Source organism: Malaclemys terrapin, chromosome 6 (assembly GCF_027887155.1).
Source record: "Malaclemys terrapin pileata isolate rMalTer1 chromosome 6, rMalTer1.hap1, whole genome shotgun sequence".
Classification (NCBI taxonomy): Eukaryota; Metazoa; Chordata; order Testudines; family Emydidae; genus Malaclemys; species Malaclemys terrapin.
In genome coordinates this window covers 10,211,785-10,233,811 of record NC_071510.1, presented here as the reverse complement: position 1 = coordinate 10,233,811, position 22,027 = coordinate 10,211,785, and the positions used below count along the sequence as shown (strand labels likewise).

The window sequence follows — 22,027 nt, the reverse complement described above, 5'->3', positions numbered from 1 at the left end:
TTGGCACCAAAGCAAACAATATCGAAACTCAAAGAAAAACAATGACTATCTAGCGATAGTGTATTACACTTTGCATGGCAGGCATGACATTTTTACATAAAAATACCAACAGAAACGGGGGCAGGACAGAGAGAGACTCTAATCCCATCAGTAATAAGGCTTTTATAAAGTTCTGTTTAATTCTGAGGCCACTGAAAGATGATGGCCTTTTAGTAGAATTGGTGGGCGTTTTTTGATGACAAACCAGAAACTGAAAATTTCTACCCCAAAACTGTCACTCTTCAATTTTAGGTTCAGTTTATGGTAAAAAAAAAAAGGGGGGGGGGGGTTGTTTTTTGAAAATCCAACAATTTTTTTTTTTTTTTAAGTAGAAATGTTTTGGTTTTCTGTTTTTTTCATAATAATAATAATAAAACCACGTTGTGGATCATTTAGGGGGGGAAATAAATTCATTTCTCATGAAAAATAATTGGCCTTTTGGATCAGCTGTACAATTTAGCCTTTGGTGATAGGCAATCACACTCAGAGCCTTTGGCATCCCAGTGACTTATTTTAGATGTTTTTTCTTGATTTTTTTGAAAAACACAAAAAATGTGTTTGTAGCCAATCAGCAATGGCCTATCCCAGCGGTTGTGAGTCGGGATCCCAAAGTCGGTCGCAACCCCATTTTAATGGGGTTGCCAGGGCTGGCTTAGACTTTCTGGGGCCCAGGGCCAAAGCCCAAGCCCAAGGGCTTCAGCCTTGGGCAGTGGGACTAAGGTTACAGGGGCTGCCTGAAGCTGAAGCCCTTGGGCTTTGGTCCCCCCAGCCTAGGTCAATGGGGCTTTGGCTTTTGCCCCCCCACCACCCTGGGTGGTGGGGCTGGGGTGGGCTCAGGCTTCGGTTCCCCCCTTCTGGGGTCCCGTAGTAATTTTTGTTGTCAGAAGGGAGTTGCAACGCAATGAAGTTTGAGAACCCCAGGCCTATCCTGTGATGTGATGTAGACTGAAGCCACCTACAAGGAAAAGTTCTCCATTTCTGTAACTCAGGTTAACTGCATCAAAGTTGCTAACAACATCATCCTCTTGGTGTTTACCATTTGCATGCACCAGTAGCTAAGTTAAAAAGGATACCAGGCAACTGCCAACTGGATTGTATGATTTTCAGAGGGAAGAATTATGTGAACTTGTTGCATAAAATATTAGACTGAAAAAGGTGAGAATGATTCATAATAGTGAAAGAAATTCTGCAAACTTGGAATGCAGATTGAAACAGAAATGGAGAAGTCTATTTCACATATTGAAATGATACCACCACTTATTCACAGTGACATCTATGGCAAAAACTACAGTAATTGGGAGTTTTCAAGTTCACTTTGGCTCATTGGAATCCAGAGCACACATTAAAAATCCATCATCTATTTTACAAGGAGTAGAGATTTAATAAGCCAGGCATTTCAGTACGAGAACATCACATCTTCCATTCTGCTGGAGTTTCTTTCCATTAATTAATTCTAGTCTGCTTTTGTATAAAAATGCAGATGAATTGGTATTTCTTTGATTGGGGTGTGGGTGGATGTTTAATGATGTGAAATTCCTTTAGGTCTGATCATTCAGTACAATGGAAGAATGTGGGGAAAATGAGGGGGGGTGTAAAGACCCATTAAACTCCAGTTATACGGATTAGCAATGTTAATTCAAAAATAGCCTGTAATTTTGTGTATCAGAACAATACTTGATGGGGAAAACAAATGATCAATACTAGAGGAGCGTAGACTCTGACCATGGACATCAATGGCCCTACTCACATGCTTAAAGTTCAGGGGACTGAGTCAGGACCCTGGTTCTAATAGGAATTTAGGGTGGGAGGCATCCGTGACTGGGCAAATGCAGAGACATACATGTGTCTTTACAGGACTTAAATGCTATCCCTGGGCTACTGTTCCATCCACTCCAACTCACGTACACATGAAGACAAATTGCACCATGATAGAGATGACCGTTTCTTAGCTAGAGTAACCAAGGTATGTGCTGACATTCCCAACAGCTGCCAGTCAAAGACCGATTCAGCAAAGAAAGCTGGGGAAATATTGATAGTAATGGGTTCCAAGCTTCCAGCTTTTTGCCCTACTGGAGAAGATGAGGTGGAGAGATTTGTACATCTGAGTTGTCCAACCAGGGAATAATTGGAGACACCTATCGATCATTGCTGAGAAAGTTTCCACCTGGAAGTCCGTTATACTGGTAAAGAGATCATTATTTACAGATTTCAGTGTCAATTCAGGTAACAGATGAGTAAACCAACAATTTCTAAGCTGTTAGAAAATCAAGTCGATGCTATGAATATGTCCCCTTCACACAAACAAGAATATATCCCATTAAAATTCATTGTAGCTCATTAAAATTCATTTATCACAGCACAATTTTAATCTGCAGTAGGAGGGATTTCAGTTTAGAAGCATGTTCTCTTATGACTTGTCTGGATTATCAGTCGTTCTCAGAAGCAACATTCTTCTTCAGCTGCATTTTTCTTAGTCTGTGGGTAAAAATACAATGCCATCTTGCTACTTGATCACAGTCCAGTAACGAGTCTCCGAGTTTTGAATATTAAAGCAGGGCCATCTAGGAGCTGTTCTGGTTTCCCACTGGAACTTTGGAGGAGGAAGCTGCCCCAAGAGATGAGCGAGACGTTGGCCGTCTTATTCCTTTAAAATAACAAAACAAAAATACCAAGAGGACAAATGAATAAGAAAGCCCACAGAGAGGAACAAAAGGAAACATTAAATTTCAGGGGGGATGGGGAATTAAAAACAGAAACGTACGGTAAAACCTTATCTTGCAGTGTTGTCATCTTTGAAAATCTCATCAAAGATTCCACTTGCTATTAAGAACAGGAGGAAATTATGCCTACTCAAAGCACTGTAGAAGCTTTGGCAAGCTGTTCAATTAAAAACTGAACTCTCATGAACTTCTCGGTCTCGGGAGAAACCAAACTAAACATGAGCTCTGATAACATCCTCTTCAACATGCAAGCTCAATGTCTTAATTATTGGGTCCATTTTGGCATAGAACAGCACTATGGAATACCTCTTATGTAGAGAATTTAGTCTGATGTCATAAACAGCTTTTGCAGTGTCAATCAGGTAGAACAGTTTCTGTGGCTAAGAAAAGGAATACACTAATATTTCTGTGTATAAAAGCACTGGGTTTGGTTAACAGTCATTCCTGAGGTCATGTTGTTGCGCTAAGGAATGGGTGTTCATGAAAATGGTCATGAATCCTAAAATTTTCGATGAATTTAGCGTGAATGATCTTTTTTCACACCAGAAGTTGACTATTCATTGTTCTCCTGCTTCAAATGGTTCAGTCATCCAACCAGGTACCAGAAACATTACCATGTGACTCAGGTGAGCCACCACACAACACAAATAACACAGAGAGAATGCCCAAATTAATCAGTTCACAAACAACACGTAGTGTGAAAATGTTTTGTGTAAACTCTTCTATGAATAACCATATAAAGAATGGTTTAAAAGGGGCTTAGGCCTTTTCTACATGTACAAGTTGTACTGTTTTGAATCCACCAGTATAATTAAAGTGGTCCAACCTCCTAGTGGGGATGTCATTATGCTGTTATAAATGTGCTTATAGTAGTACAGCACACGAAGCAGAATTAAATATACTGGTATGAGGCACCTTTGGACCTGTATAACAGCATCCACACCAGGGGTTGTACTAATATTGGTTAAAAAAAAAAAAATCACTCCCTTAACCAACATAATCATACTGGTACAAAACCTGTGTGTAGGCCAAGCATAGGTCCATAAAGAACAGTTCAATGTAGATTGTAAACTCTTCAAGGCAGGGAACATCTACTACTCTGTACAGCACCTTGCACAATGAGGCCCGGCTCTTGGGTGGTCCTTAGGCACTGCCGTAATAAATGTGGTTATTAATAAGACTAATTGGTTGTACAACTATGGGTGAATTTCTTTCTCATGGCAATGAGTTCTAAACATTGGCTATTGCTGGGTGAATGTGATGCAAGCTTCCACCAAACAGATCTAGCCCAACCTACAAAACTTCTGCTATTCTAGTCCTGTGTCCTTTTTGATACAGTCCTGCCAACCATGCAGTAGTTTTGTGATATGTGAAACACCTCCAAATTCATTTTGACATGAGGCTTTCACTTCTAGAGATGAAAGGCTAGGGCATTACCCAGTCTGCTATCCACATTCTCTGAACATAATACAATTTTACAATTTCTTTTTGGATCAAAGATCTAATGCAAACCTGGGGCTTGATTCTGATTTCACCGGTCTACATGCACATGCATGGAGAGGAGGCTCTGTTAGGATTTAGGAAATGCAGATCAGTTCCTGCCTTTATTCCAGATTTCTTTTGTGACCTTGGGCAAATCACTCAATTTCTCGGTGCCTCAACTGGGCTTCCATGTAGTCTCCTTTTCTCTCACCCGTTGTCTGTCTTGTCTACTTAGACTGTAAGCTCTTGTCTTTTACTATGTGTATGTGCAGCACCTTGCACAGGGAAGCTGTGATGTTGACTAGGGCTTCTGTGCACTGCTGTAAATGATAATGAATAATAAATAACCGACTTCAGGGAATTTGCTCCTGGTTTACACTGGCGTAAGTGTAATCAGAATCAGATCCTCTGCTGCTTCTTTGGAGGGGAAGGCTGGCCTTGTTGTTAAGCTTGTTGCCTGGGTCCCTTAAGATCTGGGTTCAGTTTTTGCTCCCCCACAGGCTTCCCGTGTGACCTTAGACAAGTCACTTCATTTCTCTGTGCCTCAGTTCTGCATCTGTATAACAACAATTCCCTCCCTCAGAGTGGTGCTGAGATAATAGCGAGGAGCCCAGACACTATGCCTATGAGGGCAGCATGGAGAGAGCTTGGAGAAACATTTCTGGCAAATAAAAAAATTGCCAAAAAATGCACTGGGGGGCCAGGAGGTGGCTCCAAAGCTGCTTGCAAATTTGGGTCAACTTTGCCCAATAATTTCCGCCAAAAATACCCAGAAAACATTTTTTTCTAAAAACAACATTTTGTTTAGACTTTTTTTTATTTCAAAATGGCATTTCGTTTTCACATTTGGCCAGTTTAAACAAAAAAGATAAAAATCCCCTCAAAACAGCCACAGCGAAACGCAACACTAAAAATAAGCATCACCATCATCATCGTTTCAAATCGACTAAAATGGTGTTGTTTCAAAACAAAATTTTTTTTTTTTTAGAGTTTTTCAATATGATGAAAAATTGGGGGGAAACTGATTTTGTTTCAAATCGAACTGGATTTTGGGGGAGGATTTTCTGGCTTGGCCCCTGAACCAAAAAATCCATTATTCACTTAGCTCTGAACATGAATGCCTACGTTGGACTGGATTTCAGAACCTGTCCTGTTTCCTGGGTAGGAAACTCTGCTATGATCAGGATCTGAGTCTGAATGCTAGCTGGGAATGGAGCTTAGGCCATGCACAGGTCCACGCCTCTGAAAGGCATTCTCACTTTTCAATGCGAAACAGTCAGCACACAATTCATGGTGCTTCATCAGATGGACATCAGGGCGAAAGTAACAGGAAAAGCTCCAATCATTTTTCTAAGATAACGGTCACCTTGTGTAATTCTTCCTGGCATGGGAGCGAAGGCCTCACCCACCAGTGGGAATGGAAACCCATGTGCATTATAAACTGTTCCTCTGGAGCTGGTCAGAGACCTCACTGAATCAGGAGCAGGCACGGACACTTTGAGGTAGAATGAGTAGCTCCTTCGGGCTCATCTCTCTCCCCTCTTTCACCAGATGCTACACGAGAATGAAAGGCGCTTTGGACTCTATCCAAGTGGATGCAAATCAAGCCAGTCTGCAGTTTCTTGATGAGTTTGTTTGTTTGAGTGTCAGCTACGTCCCCTTGTTTTGTGAATATCTATGACATCAGCCAGGGCACACGGAAGTGAGGGAAAAACAGCAATAATAATCATAAGGATGCCCTTAGCACTTATTACCTATAACACTTGCCCGATCCTCCTCTCGCTGCAGGTCAGGAGTAACTACCCGGCAGCACAATGCAGTTATGACACAGTAAAACTGGTGCGAGAGGCGAATCAAGTGCCATGTGTTAGAAATGCAGTACAATCATTAACTAATTGCGGATTGAGTCCTCCTAACAGTGGAATAGGGTTTCCTCAGGTGAGTAAGGTTTGCAGGACTGGGCCCTCTGTGAGTGAGGGATTATTACCCCCATTATAGAGATGGGGAAACTGAGGCAGGGAGATGAAGTGATTTTCCCAAGGCCACACAGATTTATTATTGTTATGTGTATTATGGTAGCGACTAGAGGCCAGCGCCCCGTTGTCCTAAGTGCCGTACAAACATATAACAAAGATTAGACCTTAGAAATGCCTAAGACCCAACTTTCCACTCATTCCTTTAGGCCATGCTACTTCCAACAGACCCCTCTGTCGTGTTCGTTCTTCATGCCATAGAAACGTTTGCTAAGACTATGCGTCTCAGAAGGGCATAATGAAACTGGAAGATGTCAATGCAACATTAAGTATCATTAAGGATACAATTCTGTCATGGAGGTCATGGACTCTGTGACTTTCCGGAACCCCCATGATTTTTTCTGGGGCAGGGCTGGAGTAGCTGTCAGCCCTGGGCCACCGGAGCAGCAGCTGGGGTTGGGTTAGCCCCCTGGGGCTGGCACGGCAGCGGTCAGCCCCTGCCACAGGAGCAGCATCAGGGCTGGAGCAGCTGCAAGCCCCTGGCAGAGCTCTGTTTGTCTTCCCCCCTCAGGGTATTTTCAGTCAAAGTCAGGGACAGGTTGCGGGCTAGCGTGAATTTTTGTTTATTGCCCATGACCTGTCCCTGATTTTTACTAAAAATACCTGTGACAGAATCTTAACCTTAAATATTATTGACTGCATTTTCAAAGGGGCTTCAATCCAATATCTAAATTTGCACTTGCAAATTTGCCTGCATAAAATCTATTTGCACTTCAGCTTGGGATTTCTGAGGACCAATTAGGGTGTTGACTATCTAACTCTTATTTGCTCCCACAAATGCTATTTATTTGGGCCAATTCATTCTTGTTCCATGCATAAATGACTGTGCCTGGAAAACAGGGGACACAGATTTAGAGGCTGCTTTTAAAAATCAGTCTGTTGAATTACAGGATTATAGTGAAGGGTGAGCTAGTGAGTAGGCAAGGATGTTACCTCTTGGTCCAAAGTGCTGCAGGTAGCAGTGATTGCAGTAGGGTTTGTCATCATACTGTGAAAGAAGAACAGCAAAAGGTTTAGTGACAACTAAGGGCTAGTTCTAGGGACTAGGTTTTTCCTACACACAGGAAATCCCTGAAGCACCACTTGTGATAATATCTTGTATACTGTTTCAGAGTCTTCCTTCCAGTTTGTCTCTGAGTATTCACAGTGTAGGTGTGGATTGATAAATCCCTGCATAGTTTGGCACTTCTGAACTAAGAAACCATCCTTCATTCCTTGTTTTACTTCCTATCGCAGATCTGGTCAGGCTCCCCTGTTGCCCGCCCTGTTGCTTAAGAACATACTGGGCCAGACCAATAGACCATCTAGCCCAGTATTCTGTCTTCCAACAGTGGCCAGAGCCAGGTGCCCCAGAGGGAATGAACAGAACAGGGAATCATCAAGTGATCCACCCCCTGTCACCCATTCCCAGTGTCTGCCAAACAGCTTGCTGTGAGGACTCCAACCGCTGAAGCCCTGGATGTTTTAAGCATCCCTGGGCCTCAGCAGGCTGCAGTATTGGTTCCTCTCTTGGTCTTCCTTGCAAATGTCTTGGGTGCTGGCTCTCAGTCTCTTACCTTGTCATGGGAATGGAGCCCCTCAGCCAGGGCCAGCTTTAAGCCGATTCACCCAATTCCCCGGAATCGGGCCCCGCGCCTAAGAGGGCCCCACGCTCACACCTAAGAGGGCCCCACTCTGGGGGTCTTTGGTGGCATTTCGGCGGCGGGGGGTCCGCTCTGGGGGTCTTCGGCGGCATTTCGGCGGCGGGGGGTCCTTCGGTGCTGCGGAAGACCCAGAGCAGACCCCCCACCGCAAAGTGCCGCTGAAGCCCCGGACTGCCGCCAGGTATTGGAATTGGGCCCCATGGGTCATAAAGCCAGCCCTGCCCTCGGCCCACCTGCCTTAGGCCCCAAGATCCAGCATTGACCCCTACGCTACCCCAGTAGCTTAAACACCGCCTCTCCCAGAACTCCACCCAAAGGTCTGAGCCTGCTGCGTTACAGTTTAACTCCCTCAGGAGGCAAGTGGTAGGTGCTGCACACAGACACTATGCACAGAATTCCAACACATTATTGCTCTTTAGTTTATTTATGTGATTTAGTTAATCACATAAACACACAGACTCATATAAAAATAATAAACTCTACACACATTTCCCTTCTCCAGCTTATCCTTCCTTTGGGAGTCCTGGGGGACCGCCTGTGTTCTGGTAGGTAGGTAGGCAGGCAGCATTCCCTATTCCACCGCCCACCTCAACTGGGTCCTGCTGCAGCTTCTCTCATCTTTAGCTCATGACAAATGGCCAAAGAGAGAGCAAATAGAACAGCTTATTCCTTTTATACTCTCCTTTGACTCCCTGGTCAGCCTCAACAGGTGACCCCAGAATCCTGGGAGCCAGTCTGTTGTTTAGAGCGATTCCATTTCAATGGTTGAGCACTCAAGTCAACAACCCTCTCTTTTTATTCCTTGGCCACCAGCCTTTGGAATTCTAGTCCAACCTGGAGGTAACAGGACCACCAAGAAGGTAAAGAGCCCCACATTCAAAATGGAATCTGCAGCCTCATAAAGAGAGTTCATGCAGGGAGTTCATAATCCCACACAGAACTCAGAAACTGTATAGACAGATTCCCCCACCCGTCACACATCCACATTTGAGATCTGCTGGTTGTTCAAGCTTAGAACTCCCATGTTTAAATGTGGGGGAGAGAATGGTGGCAGGATGTTTCCATTTAAGGAGACTCAGCTCTGGAATTCACTTTGCTCTTTGGTGTTGTCAGATGTTGGCTGCGTGTGCGTGTGTGTTCTCTCTGTGTGCTACCCCAGCCCTGCGCAGATAGCTGATGCAGCAGACCTCGATCATACCACCCAAGAAAACCACAGACCCGTTTCAGTAGCGAAGGCGCCCAGCCAGGTTTATTGCTGACAAAGCACAATCCTAGCTCCCCAGATCAGTGTCTACGTTACACTAGCACATGTGTGCCCCTGACAATGGACCTCCTCAGTCAATGGCGGGACTTTCCACTGCCCCGCTAGGCTGACCAGAGACACTCTGAGACCCTTCTTTATACACCAGTACAAACAAGTTACGTATTGTCCCTCTGACATGATTAGTTACTGCCCCCTGACGTGATTTGTTACCACCCATTACCTTGTACATATTGGTTTGATCAAAACATCTCTATCCATCACACTGTCATCCTGACCTTATCACTAAGAGGGGGTCAGTGTATCCTTGTATCATCTTCAGGGAGAGTGTTGGTACTATACTTGGTATCGGGGTGTTCTGGTACCACCCTTCTGGAATGTGTTTACGCGAGTGTCCTGTGCCCAGCACGTCTCAGGAATGTGTGTGTTTTTGCAATACCAGCCCTGTTCTTGCCAGGTTCCGTGAGCCTGCTCACAGGCTGTCTCTTGCTAACTTTGCTTTATATTGGCAAGGCTTGACCGCTACTTTAGTTTAGGCCTCATGCCGAGCCTCTGATACAAGGCCTCATGTCTCAGGCTGTCTTTCTACTATAATTGGGTCAGAGAGCTTCCAATCATGCTGCAAGAATCAGCTCTTTATCTGGGCCTTCATAGAGGAGGCAGATTGAGCGGGAAAGGCATGATTATTTGTATTTGTGGAAGGGTGTTGATTTGGGCATCTATTGGGGTTCTTTATGACTGTATTGGAATGTAAAATATACCTAGAGACTGTGACAGATGCTTGTGGCAGAGGGCAAGGGGCACTACTTGATCACTAGCAGACAAATTGCAGTTTCTTTTTTTGTCCCTTTCCACAGGTGTTCAGGGGAGGATAGGGAGGCAGGGCTCAAGACTGCAGGCCACTCAGCTATTCCTGTGACATGGTGGGAGGATTCATGTAGTGGGAATGGTCTCACCGGAAACACCCTGTTTAGGCAGGACAGAGTGGGCAGCAGATACCATTACCTGCTTTAGAGCTACCGTCAGTTCAAAGCACAGGACCTGGAGTGCTTACGGATCAGTGTTCTCACTGATGAGCCACAAGGTGGGAGACCTGTGGGAGTTTGTTACGGACATTGAGAGCAGGATAAGCTGCTCTTTAAACATCTATTTGCAATGTACAGAAAAAATAAACATGTCGTCATTGGGGAGTTCAGTCGGGGAGACATATGCAGGAAGTTTGAAGCTGCCACTATTTAAACGTCCTTGGAATTTCTGAAAACTATAGACGATAATTTTCTAACACTAAGTATATTATATCCAACTAGGAGTATTTCTATATTAGACTTTATTCTGACAGATAAAGAAGAATTGATCATTGAGCTAACAATTAGCGGTTGCCTAAGAGCAAGTGCTCATGACCTAATTACATTTGTTATGTGCAAAGAGGATATAGTCCTGCCCATTAATATATATATTTGGCATTTTAAAAGGGCCATTTTTCTGATGCTGGAAACAATTAAGATCAAAATTGATTGAAAGACAATTTTTAAAAAATGGATGATAACTGGGAGTGTTTAAGAAAGCTTTACTAAATAAATCACAATCCTGCAACCCTGAAAGAAGTCTTATTCACATAAAATACCATCCTGGTTAAGAAAGGAAGTGAAATCAGCTATAAAAAATAAAGTACAGTATATAACAAATTGAAAAAGATGGAAGTTGATTGTAATGACTATAAATTAGTAGTTATGAAATTCAGACAATTGATAATGGAAGCTAAAGGTATCAGTGAAAAAGGTATGGACATAAATCAAGAACAAAGGAATTCCTAGAAATAAGAGGTTTTTTACTGACAGATATGGTAAAATTGTCAATAATTCTGCAGAAAAAGGAGAAGGGTTGAATAATTTTGTTGTTGTGCATTTGGAAATAAGCTGTATGATGTAGCCCCATGTTAGAGGGATAATGAAATACTTTTTATTCCAACAATACCTAGGCAAGTTGTTATAAAGTAACTCCTAAAGTTAAACATTTTTAAATCTGCAGGATCAGATAACTGGCACCCATGAGTTTTAAAAGAATTGGCTGGCAAACTATCTGAACCATTGATGTTGCTTTTTAAAATATCTTGGACTACTGGGGGAAAATTATGGTGTGCCAATATTTTCAAAGGATAAACAGGATGACCTATGTAACTATAGGCCAGTTAGCTGGACATCGATCCTGGACAAAATCATGGAATATGGAGTCATGGACAAACTCAGACTGGAAATAAGCCATAATTTTTAACAGTGAGAGTAATTAGCCATTGTTACAATTTACCAACATTTTTATCTATGATCTGGAAAACAACATAAAATCATCAGTGATAAAGTTTGCAGATGACATTGAAATTGGGGGGATGGTAAATAATGAAGAGGACCAGGTCTCTGATATAGAGCAACCTGAATTGCTTGACAAGCTGGGCACAAGCAAACAATATCCCTTCTGGCTTTGAAATCTGTGAATCTATGAGAAAAGATGTTGACAAATTGGAAAGGGTTTGGAGAAGAGCTACAAGAATGATTTGAGGTCTGGAAAACCTGCCTTACAATGAGTAACTGAAGAAGTTCAGTCTATTCAATTTATCCTAGACAAGTTTAAGAGGTTGCTTGATGATGATCTACAAATACTTAAATGGGAAAGGCATTTCTAACTGCAGATAACTCTTTAATCTAGAGGATAAAGATAGCATAATATCTGGAAACAAAGCTAGAAATAAGGAGCACATTTTTAACAGTGAGTAGATTAAGCATTGAAACAGCTCTCCTAAGGATGTAGTGGTTTCTCTATCACTCAAAGTCAGTAAATCAAAATTGGATGTCTTTTTCTGAAACATATGATGTTGTGCAACCAGCAGTCTTGAGCTTCATGCAGGCATCCCAGGCCTGTGCCATGTAGAAGATCAGACTTGATTATCATCAATGGACCCTTTTGGCCTTAAAAAGATTTTTGGCCCTTAGAAAGATTGCTATTTCCCCCTCTCTGTCTGCCTGCTGAATCTCTCCACCTGTTTACAGAGAGAGTTAACTCAATGTAAATATGTAATTATCTGTAACTTACAGCTTTCATTCAATTTTGCCATATCAATCATATGAAGGTCAGTTTCACTCTATCCACCAAGGAATTGTAGTCACCTTTGCAATGAGATGTGACAAATGTCTCATGAAAAACAGCAACACTCCGAACAGTTCAGGACAGAAAGTGAAGACTACCTTATCCAACCAAAACTGCAGAGGGAATCTAAGTAGTTATAATATAATTACCCATCTTTGAATTTGGACATGACATCAGAGTTAACTTCCCTACTCCTGTTTTAAAGTCCCATGGCACCTTTGATGACCATAAGTGGTACCAATCCTGTTTTTGAATCTCATCTGAAAGACAGCACCTCCATTGGGCAATGGTTCAGCACTCATTCAGAGCCAAGCGTGCTACCTGCAATACCACTGATAACACTTCCTGCAACACCTAGCTGCCCCATCCAAGGCCTGAGCTGGCCCAATGCTACTTAGCTGTCGGAGGTGATGGATTTACAGCACCAGGTTGTATAGCCGCAAATATTTCTTCACTGGTCGAGCAATATATAACAGGTCACGTGAGGCAGTTTAGACGTAATGGGGAAGAAGCTGTGATTTGCACTATTGTGTTGGAAACCTGGATTGGGAGCAGGCACCACTCAGAGTAGGGGAGACATAAAGACTCACACAAATTACATTTTAACAGGCAGGAGGGGTATATTATAATTCACTTAAAAATATACTGTCAGATTTAAAATCATTGTTAAAGAAAACCCAAAGACTGTACGTGTGTTATCAATATTTCTTTATATTATTCAAATGGAAAGAATGTTTTCACCACAAGCACCAGCTTCCTCCTAGTCCCAGGGGTGCTCAACTCCTGTGCCACCCCAGGCCCCGCCCCCACTCCACCCCTTCCCCCAAGTTCCCGCCTCTTCGTGCCTCCATTCTGCCCCCGCCCCGCCTCTTCCCACCCAGTTCTGCCCCCTCCCCTGAGTGTGCTCCATCCCCGCTCCTCTCCCTCCCCTCCCCTCCAGCGCCTCCTGCACGGCATGGAACAGCTGATCACAGCGGCTGGGAGGTGCTGGGAGGGAGCGGGGAGAGTTGATCAGCAGGGCCACCGGCAGGCAGGAGGCATGGGGGGGGGGGAATGCTGGCTGCCAGTGGGTGCTAAGCACTCACTAAATTTTTCAGTGGGTGCTCCAGGACTTATGGTTTTCACCATGGAGCTCTTTATTTACATTTCTGTATAATCTGTGAAACTAGACTCTAGAGAGAGACAAGGTCGGTGAGGTAATATTGTTTATTGGACCAACTTCTGTTGGTGAGAGAGACAAGCTTTTTTGCTCCATGGAGAGCTCTTCTTCAGGTCTGGGAAAGGTACTCAGAGTATCACAGCTAAATACAAGGGGGAACAGATCATTAAGCATAAGGAGTTAACACATATTGCAAGAAACAATTCTAAATGAAGTGAGCAATTGCTGCAGTCATAGGACAATATGCCAACCTCTTCATGCATCACCTGGAGGAAGAATTTCTAGAAAAATGCTGCATGAAATCAATGATATACCTGAGATACATCAACGATTATTTTCGCTGTCTCCACAGATGACCAAAACTCCCTCCTAGAGTGCCCCCCAAACTTCAACAACCACCAGCCATCCATCAAACTCTCTCTAGAACATTCCCGCACCTGCGTCACCTTCCTGAAAAACACCATCAGCTTCAACAATGGAGCCCTAGAGCTAGATATAAGGAAATCCACGAATCACCACACTTACCTCCACAGATTCAGCATCCACCCCAAACACACCAAGAAATTTATGTATAGCCAGGTCCTCAGATACCATAGAATATGCTCTGAGGAGAATATTCGGGATGCACACCTTAACACGCTCAAAACCGCTTTCACCAAATAAGGACTCTTCACCAGAGAAGTCGATCGGATCATGGAATGAGTCACCCTAATTCCCTGAGAGAATCTGCTTCAATACAGAACAAAACAAAAAAACACCCCACTGACCCCACACTCCTAGTTGTCACCTACTAACCCACACTCGAACCCATGCAGGGTATCATCAAACATTGCAACCCATACTTGATGGGGACCACATCCTGAAAGAAATCTTTCCTGTCTTCCAGCTTCTGGCCTTCCAACCCCCGACCCCCAAACTTGCCAAGCTCCTTATCAGAAGCAAACTCCGCAAAGACCAGGATACACCAACTGAAAGTGGCAGCAGACCCTGCCAGAACAACAGATTCAAAACCTGAAGCCATATCGCCACTGCTATGATGATCAGTAACCCCTACAACATACCATTCAAGAACCCTGGATCCTACACATGCCTAACACAAACATCGGTACACCTGCGCCAATGTAAATTTCTAGTGTAGATCTGCCCTACCTCTCCTTTGTCCTATGACTGAAGATGTGTTAATTTCCTACTTGATTTGGAATGGTTTCTTGCAACATGTGTTAACTCCTTATGCTTAACAAATTGTTCCACCTTTTATTGAGCTGTGACACTCTGATTACCCTTCCCAGACCTGAAGAAGAGCTCTGTAGAGCTCAAAAGCTTGTCTCATTAACCGATAGAAGTTATTCCAGTAAAAGATATTACCTCACCCACCTTGTCTCTCTGATATCCTGGGACCAGCATGACTATAACAACACTGCAAACTGGATCCAAGTCAGTTTCTCTTGGCTTATTGCACTTCTCTTTATGTGCATGATGCTTCAATGTTTGGGTTGCAAACAGTACATGGGGAATTTTTAAAGGCAAACAAAAAATGTGTTGCATTGAGTGGTTTGGTTTTTTTAATATTTAATGAGAACAGTTAGACGTTTTTTATAATTTTCCTTCAGAATCTGTTAGGCCGAAACCTTCTGCTAATAGATTATTTCAGTATATGAATTAGACGTATGGAGTTAGTCCATGCTAACTACTCCACTCTGTAGGAGAGACACTTTTCATTTCCTTTTAATTTTTCTTCAGTTTGCTTCCTTGTCTCCCAAAAACTGCACTGAGTCCAAAGCATTTCAGTGGGGGCTAAAGGCATGTCATTATTCCTCCCGCAAATGTTCCTGCTAATGGTATTTAAGTGCTGGCACCGATGTGGGTGTTCTCAGACAGAGTAAAATACAGAGCTGCTACAGGCGAGTTTGGGATGAAAGCAAATAAACTGACTGAAGGGCTGGGAAGGGGAGTGGCAGAGAGGGAACTCAGCAAGAGGGTTGTTTTTGTTATGGCCTGTCTTTAAAAAAAAAAAAAAAAGCAAGCAAAGTTTAGCATTTCAAATAAAATATCATGAGCATTGCTTTGTACCACAGAGCTCTTTTAGCTTCGCATTGCAGCTTGATATTAGCTGATGGCAGTGGACAGATCTGATCACAGTGCAGGTAGCTGCCATCCCGACCTCTGGCAAGCCAGCCTACCTCTAACTTTCCTTTTTCAATGTGGCTTTCTACTTCGGGAGAGGGAAAAAACTCCTAAACCCCAGAGGAATTAAAATTGTTGGGACCTGATCTAAAGTGATCGAAGTGGATGGAAAGATTGTGTGTCTCAGCAGCCTGTGGAATTGGAACCCAGAGCAGAGAGGGCAAGTCCTGCTTAAAATGGGATCAGGAATAATGTGTGTGCTCGATTCAAACCAGCGGTGTCTAGAGCTTTGCAAGCCATGGCGTCTGGATGTGGTTCAAAAGCAGGCTGGCCATTTGGAAGCAGCTGCAGGTGGAGCTGATTGGAGACTGCACCTGGGAATGAGTTAGAGTTGGATGGAGCTTCTAAATAATGGACCTTCTCTTTGGGCTGACGTGATCCATTTTCTCATTATGTGCTTCTTATCCAGTTAAAGTCACTGGGCCAGAACCTCAGCTGGTGCAAACTGTCATAGCTCTATTGAAGTCAGTGGTGCTAAGGATCTGATTCTAGCCCCTTATGGTTCGCTTAAATGGCATAATTGGCTTGTTGGATTTGAGGAGACATTGCAGGCCCGTATTTTTCTTCTGTGTTTGTACAGTGCCTTGCCCATTGGCGTCCCGATCCATGGCTGGGGCCTAGATGCTACCGCAACACAGATAATTAATAATAGTGTAATGTTGTGGGTTGGATCATACCTCATTTAACCTGTTGGGTGTGGCTGCCACCCCTCATTTAAAATATTTGTAAGAGACACTTAAGCAGCTCCCACCTAAAACAAAGGCATATGCGAGTCTGCCCAGGAATTAGAACTGTGTGGGCTGAGGGCTTTGCTGAGCGTTGTTTGTGGGCGAGGATATGTGTGGGAGAGGAGAAGTAGGAGAGAGAAAGACAGCACCACAGAAGCAGAAGGAGCAAGAAGACAGTAAGAGAAGGCTGGTAATGTGCTTCTAAGAGAAAGCTAAGAGAAAGCTTTTTAGGCAGAGTTCTGGTTGGAAAGGGAGGCTTGGAACACGAAGCAAGGAAACTGTCTCCTGCTATTTGATTCCTGCTGTGTTCAGGCAAACAGGACTTTATGTATAATCTTTGTAAAGAAACATGATTGCATCAAAGGCAATACCTGGCTCTATCACCAGTTTGTCCCCCTAACTGGAACAACCCATGACACCCTGTATTTAGCTAATCGCTCAGGTCAAAGGGAATAACAGGAACAAAACCCAGGTGTGTGTGGAGGGGATAGTTTAAACATCACTACCTAGTATTTCCCTTCAGTTCCTGAAATTAAAATGAGTGGGTGGATTTTCTTCTGTTTACCCCATATTGACACCTAGCAAATATGGAAAAAGGAAACGCCCGGTGTGTCGGGAAACTTCCTTAGCAAACAAATCCCAAGAGCCTGGGGGGTCTTTATGACCAGCCAGTGCTGCTGAGATTTCCCACCTTTAGGAGCACTAGGTCTTGTCATGAGCTCAAAGGATACTGTACAATATTACTGTCTGGCATTTTTCATTCTTCCCGCGCTGTGCATGGGGCTTTGGGGGCACTCAAAGAGTATGTCACCGACCAGACATTTTGAATCTCGATCATTATCTATTGCTGAAAAACACCTCTAATGCCCCCCACACACACACACACTTGTGAACTCCAAGAATCGCCTTTCCCCAGAGCTGCAATTAACTCGTGATAAATAGCACCATTGCCACTAATGTTGCACTGCAGCCTGATGATTAAATGGCTGGGTCTGAAAAAACTCAACTTCTGCTTTTAAGCAAATTCATACAGTATTAGAGGGTGCATAGGGAATGCTGGTTACATGATGAAATCAACTGAGCCAGAGGTCAACATTTGCCAGGAAATAGTGACTGTCAGGACTAGCAGTCACTTTAAATCAATCCACTAGTAAAAGGAACTTCCCACAGACACAGTGGGGATGGGATGCACATATTCAGGGAAGCAGCTTCGCTTCCAGAATAGGTGGGTGTCTGCTATTTCTGGTCTTATCCACCAGGCCCGATGGCTATGAGGCTAGCGAGTTAAACAGCCAGTCTCTTCCTCTGGAGACCTGGATTCAATAGCTCAGTGGTTTGAGCATTGGCCTGCTAAACCCAGGGTTGTGAGTTCAATCCTTGAGGGGGCCATTTAGGGAACTGGGGTAAAAATCTGTTTGGGAATTTGGTCCCTCTTTGAGCAGGGGGTTGGACTGGATGATCTCCTGAGGTCCCTTCCAACCCTGATCTTCTATGATTACAGCAGAGCCGGGAGTCAGAGCTTTCAGAAATGAAAAGGGACCTTCGCAGATTGCCTAATTAAAACCCCTGCTTCCAGGTTAGAGGCGTCTAGTGACCGTGCCATAGCAAGCTACCTTATTCGCCACTTCGTTTCGCTGCCTGACTGACCTTAACATCAGTTACTTCTGCTACCTCCCTTTATCCCTTTAACTTCAGCACCTTGCTCCTTAGTTTAGCCCCAGTGTCCCCTAAGGATAGTTTCTTGTGCTCTTCGGTACTGAGCCGCTTTTAGGAGTGTGCCGGTGCCTTGCTGCCTTTTCGGGTAGTTTTTTAGGTTAAACAAACTCGTTCCTTCCATCTCTCCTAGTAGAGACTCAAGACTCATTTTGGTTGCTCTTCTTTGAACCCTCTCTTTTTTTTTTTTTTTTTTGAAGCCATGGCAAATTCCAACATTTTGACATTTCCTTTCATTGTGAAATGTTCACATTTCCTGTGAAACAAATTTTTTTTGGGGGGGGGACTTGTTTGGGGTCAATCAATACATTTTGTTTCAATAAAATCTAATCCACAAGGGGTCCAGGACCATGGCCTCCTAGGCTGATTTTGACATTTTAAAAAGTGTAGAATATACAGGTGCCAGAACAGCTGAGTGGGGAGTAGGTCTGGGCTCAGCCCGCCTGGTGTAGATCCGCAGCCAATTGTTACTGTCCTCGAGAAGGGGGAAATCAGGCTGGGGATCGTTCCTCATTAGGCTGTTTGGGGAGGGAGGGGTGATGTATATATCACCTTAGACACAAGAAGTGCACATGAGACAGACACAAAACAGACTCCCACCAGCTTCCCACTTCTGCCTAGTCAGCAAGCAGAATTTGGCTCTGATCACATGTTAAGGGGAATGCGCTGGCTGAGCTGCCCAGGTTACTGTGTGTTAGAGACAACATCATCCTAGTGCCTTGCCCTTACCCAGATCATCACCACAGCCCTCTGGGTAAGAACCTGAAAGATCTCTTGGCCTTTCTGATTCGTGAACCTGCAGAAAGCAAGTGGGGGCTGTGCTGTTTGTAGCACAGAGCCAGGAAGGTCTGCGGCAGCACGTGCCACCATCTTCATTTGTCTCAGTGATTGGAGATTTGAAGAGTGTGGCAGTAGGACTGATTCTGGTTTTAGAGAAGAGGAGCATATGGTTGGGTATGTTGCAGAATCAGAAACTGCATGCAGATGCATGACAGCTCTTGGGTGTCTTGTATAAATCAGATCCTGTATGCAGAATCTGTCACAGGGCAGTACTGCAGACAAATAAAGAGCAGCTCTCTCTGGCTACCCTGAGAAATCAACCACCGCGGATGTGGGCAGGTCAGGTGCATGCATGCCCACAAAGACCTGAACACCGCTGCCTGCACTGGGACTTGGAAGCAGGGACACATTAAGGCATAGGCAGCCTGGGGCTCCAACTCCTGGAATCATGTGATGACGTGAATTCCAGTATTAATTTAAAAAATGGTTTCTAGCCCTGATGGTTAGTAAGAAGAGCTTGAAACTTTGGCCTGAGTCTGCAGAGAGCCTGAGACAATTGCTCTGAGAGACGGAACTGCCCCGGTAATCTCAAAGGATTATTTATTCTGAAATCCACTGCTCTTGGGACCCCTGCCAATCCCCCTCTAGTCGAGGAATGGGGGTACCTTTGAAAATATGGCCCCAGCTGTCTAAATCCCTTTTGAACGAGGGACTTAGGCTCTGAAATCATTTAGTGGCTAGCTCCATTTGGCCAGCCAACCAGTTACACAAAGCCCCTTTCCATTTCTCCCCACCACCCCCGTTTGAGGAACACCTCAACCCTCTCCAAAAACCCATCCCATTGATTTGGAAGCATCCCTAAAGAGTCATCGACTTGGGGTTAGACTAGGAAAATCTTCCCAAGAGTTCACTGATGCTCGGGGCAGTCTTCAAAAGCAGGGCTCTCAGCTCTATTGCTTGAGGTATGTCAAACCCCCCTCCCCCGGTGGTACTCATCGGCTGCCCCTTCAGATCTGAGTCTGTTTGATTTCCCCAGTCTAGAACTGGGCAGGAAATGGTTTTCCCATCCCAGGAAAACTTTCACATCCTGAATTGTGATGAAAAGTCAGAATCTCAATTTTTCCCATCTGTCAAACCTCAGATTTTTTTTTTAATAATTCAGCTCATTCAAAACATTTCATTTAAATTTAGATTTTTTTTAAATTGTTGTTAGCAGAAATTTCTAACCAAAAAGTGTTTCTGAACCGGAATTTTTCATTCTGAAAATGTCGACACGAATCACGTGGACAATGTCAAAACTTCTTTTCTCCAAACAATTTTTCAAGATGAGCAAGTGATCGAAACTGGCCCTTGCCTGTGAACGGCTTCAGTTTGGGCAAATTGGTATTTTCTGATTGAAAAAACATTTTGCTGAAAAATTCCTGTCAGGCTCTCCTAGCGTGTACAATACCGTGTGCAACCTGTTCTCTGGCTCTCAACACACTCACCCCGTCCACCTCCCCACACCGGAGTGTGACAGACACACGGTGGTTTGTCTTTATCACTCTGGCAAGCTGGATATTTTTAGTAAATGGTGGTGCTACCCTGGTGCTGTAATAGTTCTAATCTGTTTGCTGTTCTCTGTGTATGTCCACTTTCTATCAGCCTTTATCTCCCCAGCTTTCACACTGAAAAAACTTCTAAGCATATTGCATGCAGCCTTTAGTGCATCCCAGTGCGAACCAGCCCTTTGAAATGGAATCAGGAGATGGATTATTGTGGGCATGCAGGAACTCATCCAGGCAGGCAGATAAGAGACAGTTCATTTCCTACCTCTGCGTGCTGGCCGGGGCTGAGCTGCCGTTTGCACTGGTAACACTTCAGACAAAGGGGATGATAGTCTTTGCCTAGAGAACGCTTCCTCTCAGCTGTTAAGAGAAGAAAAAGGTATGAGTAATTATACTCCAAGCACCTCATTAATAGTGGAACATATGTGAAATGAGTGTCTTTGATCCGTGGAATTGCTTGCCAAGGAAGAGGGAAGAGTGGGACTCTTTTTCTCAAATCAAAGCCGGGGTAGAATCTTTAATACAGGGACAATTTGGCTTTTTTCTGTGAGTTGGTTTCAACAGCACCGCTGTGGCTCTGCCTTTTTGAAGTTTACTCTTTCTAAACTTTACACGTTGGAAATTTCACGCCTAACCAGGATGAAAATTGCCTTTCTTCTTCGCTTCAATCAAGTGTAGGGTTTGGGAGGTTTTTTTTTTTTTCATCTTTGGCAGGATTTCTCTCCCAGGTCACACATTGTTTAGTGTAGATGCTTTCTTGGTTTGTGTTTGTGCTAAGAATAAAAAGACACACAGGGAGACACATCATGCAGTCAACTTGGGTACCTAGTTGTCTTATTACTATTTAGAATTTTACTCTGAGGCAATTATGTATTTGATCTTGTGTCATAATCCTGCTAAAGGGAGAGGGCAGTACTTATTAGCTCCCCAGGCGGAATATGATCAAACTCAGAGATAACATAGCTCAGGATCAGGATGAATGCATGGCTTGATGCAAACATTCTTGTGGGAGTGAATCAAGAAAATCAGGACAACGCTACAGCCACATACTGCATTTCAGGAAACATAGAAACGCGTTTTATTTATCTTCCCTGTGGAGCTGTCAGACAATTATTGGGCATTTATTTCCCTGGTATATTTTCCCCGTAGAGGGGCTTTGGTCCTGGTACATTATAGTCATCTGTATAAGGCCACAGGGAATGCCAGCCAATAATAATAATATCTTACATTTGTAAGGCATCTTTTTATCCCTACGGATCTCACTGGACTATGTAAACTGTGTTTCTACCCATTTCTAAAGTTCTCCCCACTCCAGAAATTTTGCCAGCTCTGGGGTGTAATACATCATCTGTTTAACAGCATACACCAACCTTACACAATGGTTACAGGAAGAAGACTGAAACAGCAGCAGGAAGTTAGATGGGTAGAATATCTGAGTTGGATTTAAACCAGGACACCAGGGTTAACATCTCTACCCCTGTGAAAAGGGCGATAAGAGCTTTACTCATCACCAGCACTGAGGGTTTCCATTTAAGAGCTCGCTCAGTGAGTGGTTTCTCTAGCAACACAATGGGGAGCTAGTTCAGTACTGATCCAGTCC

At 43.8% G+C, this 22,027-nt stretch overlaps 1 protein-coding gene across 1 annotated transcript in view; it reads right to left on the bottom strand.

The window, feature by feature from the left end:
• Positions 1-404: 404 nt before the first annotated feature.
• The window catches only part of LOC128839512 (cysteine-rich protein 1-like), a 49,962-nt gene continuing 28,339 nt past the window's right edge, over positions 405-22,027 (bottom strand). Inside the window, exons 2-4 of the mRNA XM_054032569.1 lie at positions 20,693-20,787; positions 7,208-7,262; positions 405-2,683 (exon numbers count right to left, since the gene is read on the bottom strand). Of these exons, the coding sequence (XP_053888544.1) occupies positions 2,601-2,683; positions 7,208-7,262; positions 20,693-20,787 (233 nt within the window). The 3' untranslated portion in view covers positions 405-2,600. The remainder of the gene's footprint in view (positions 2,684-7,207; positions 7,263-20,692; positions 20,788-22,027) is intronic.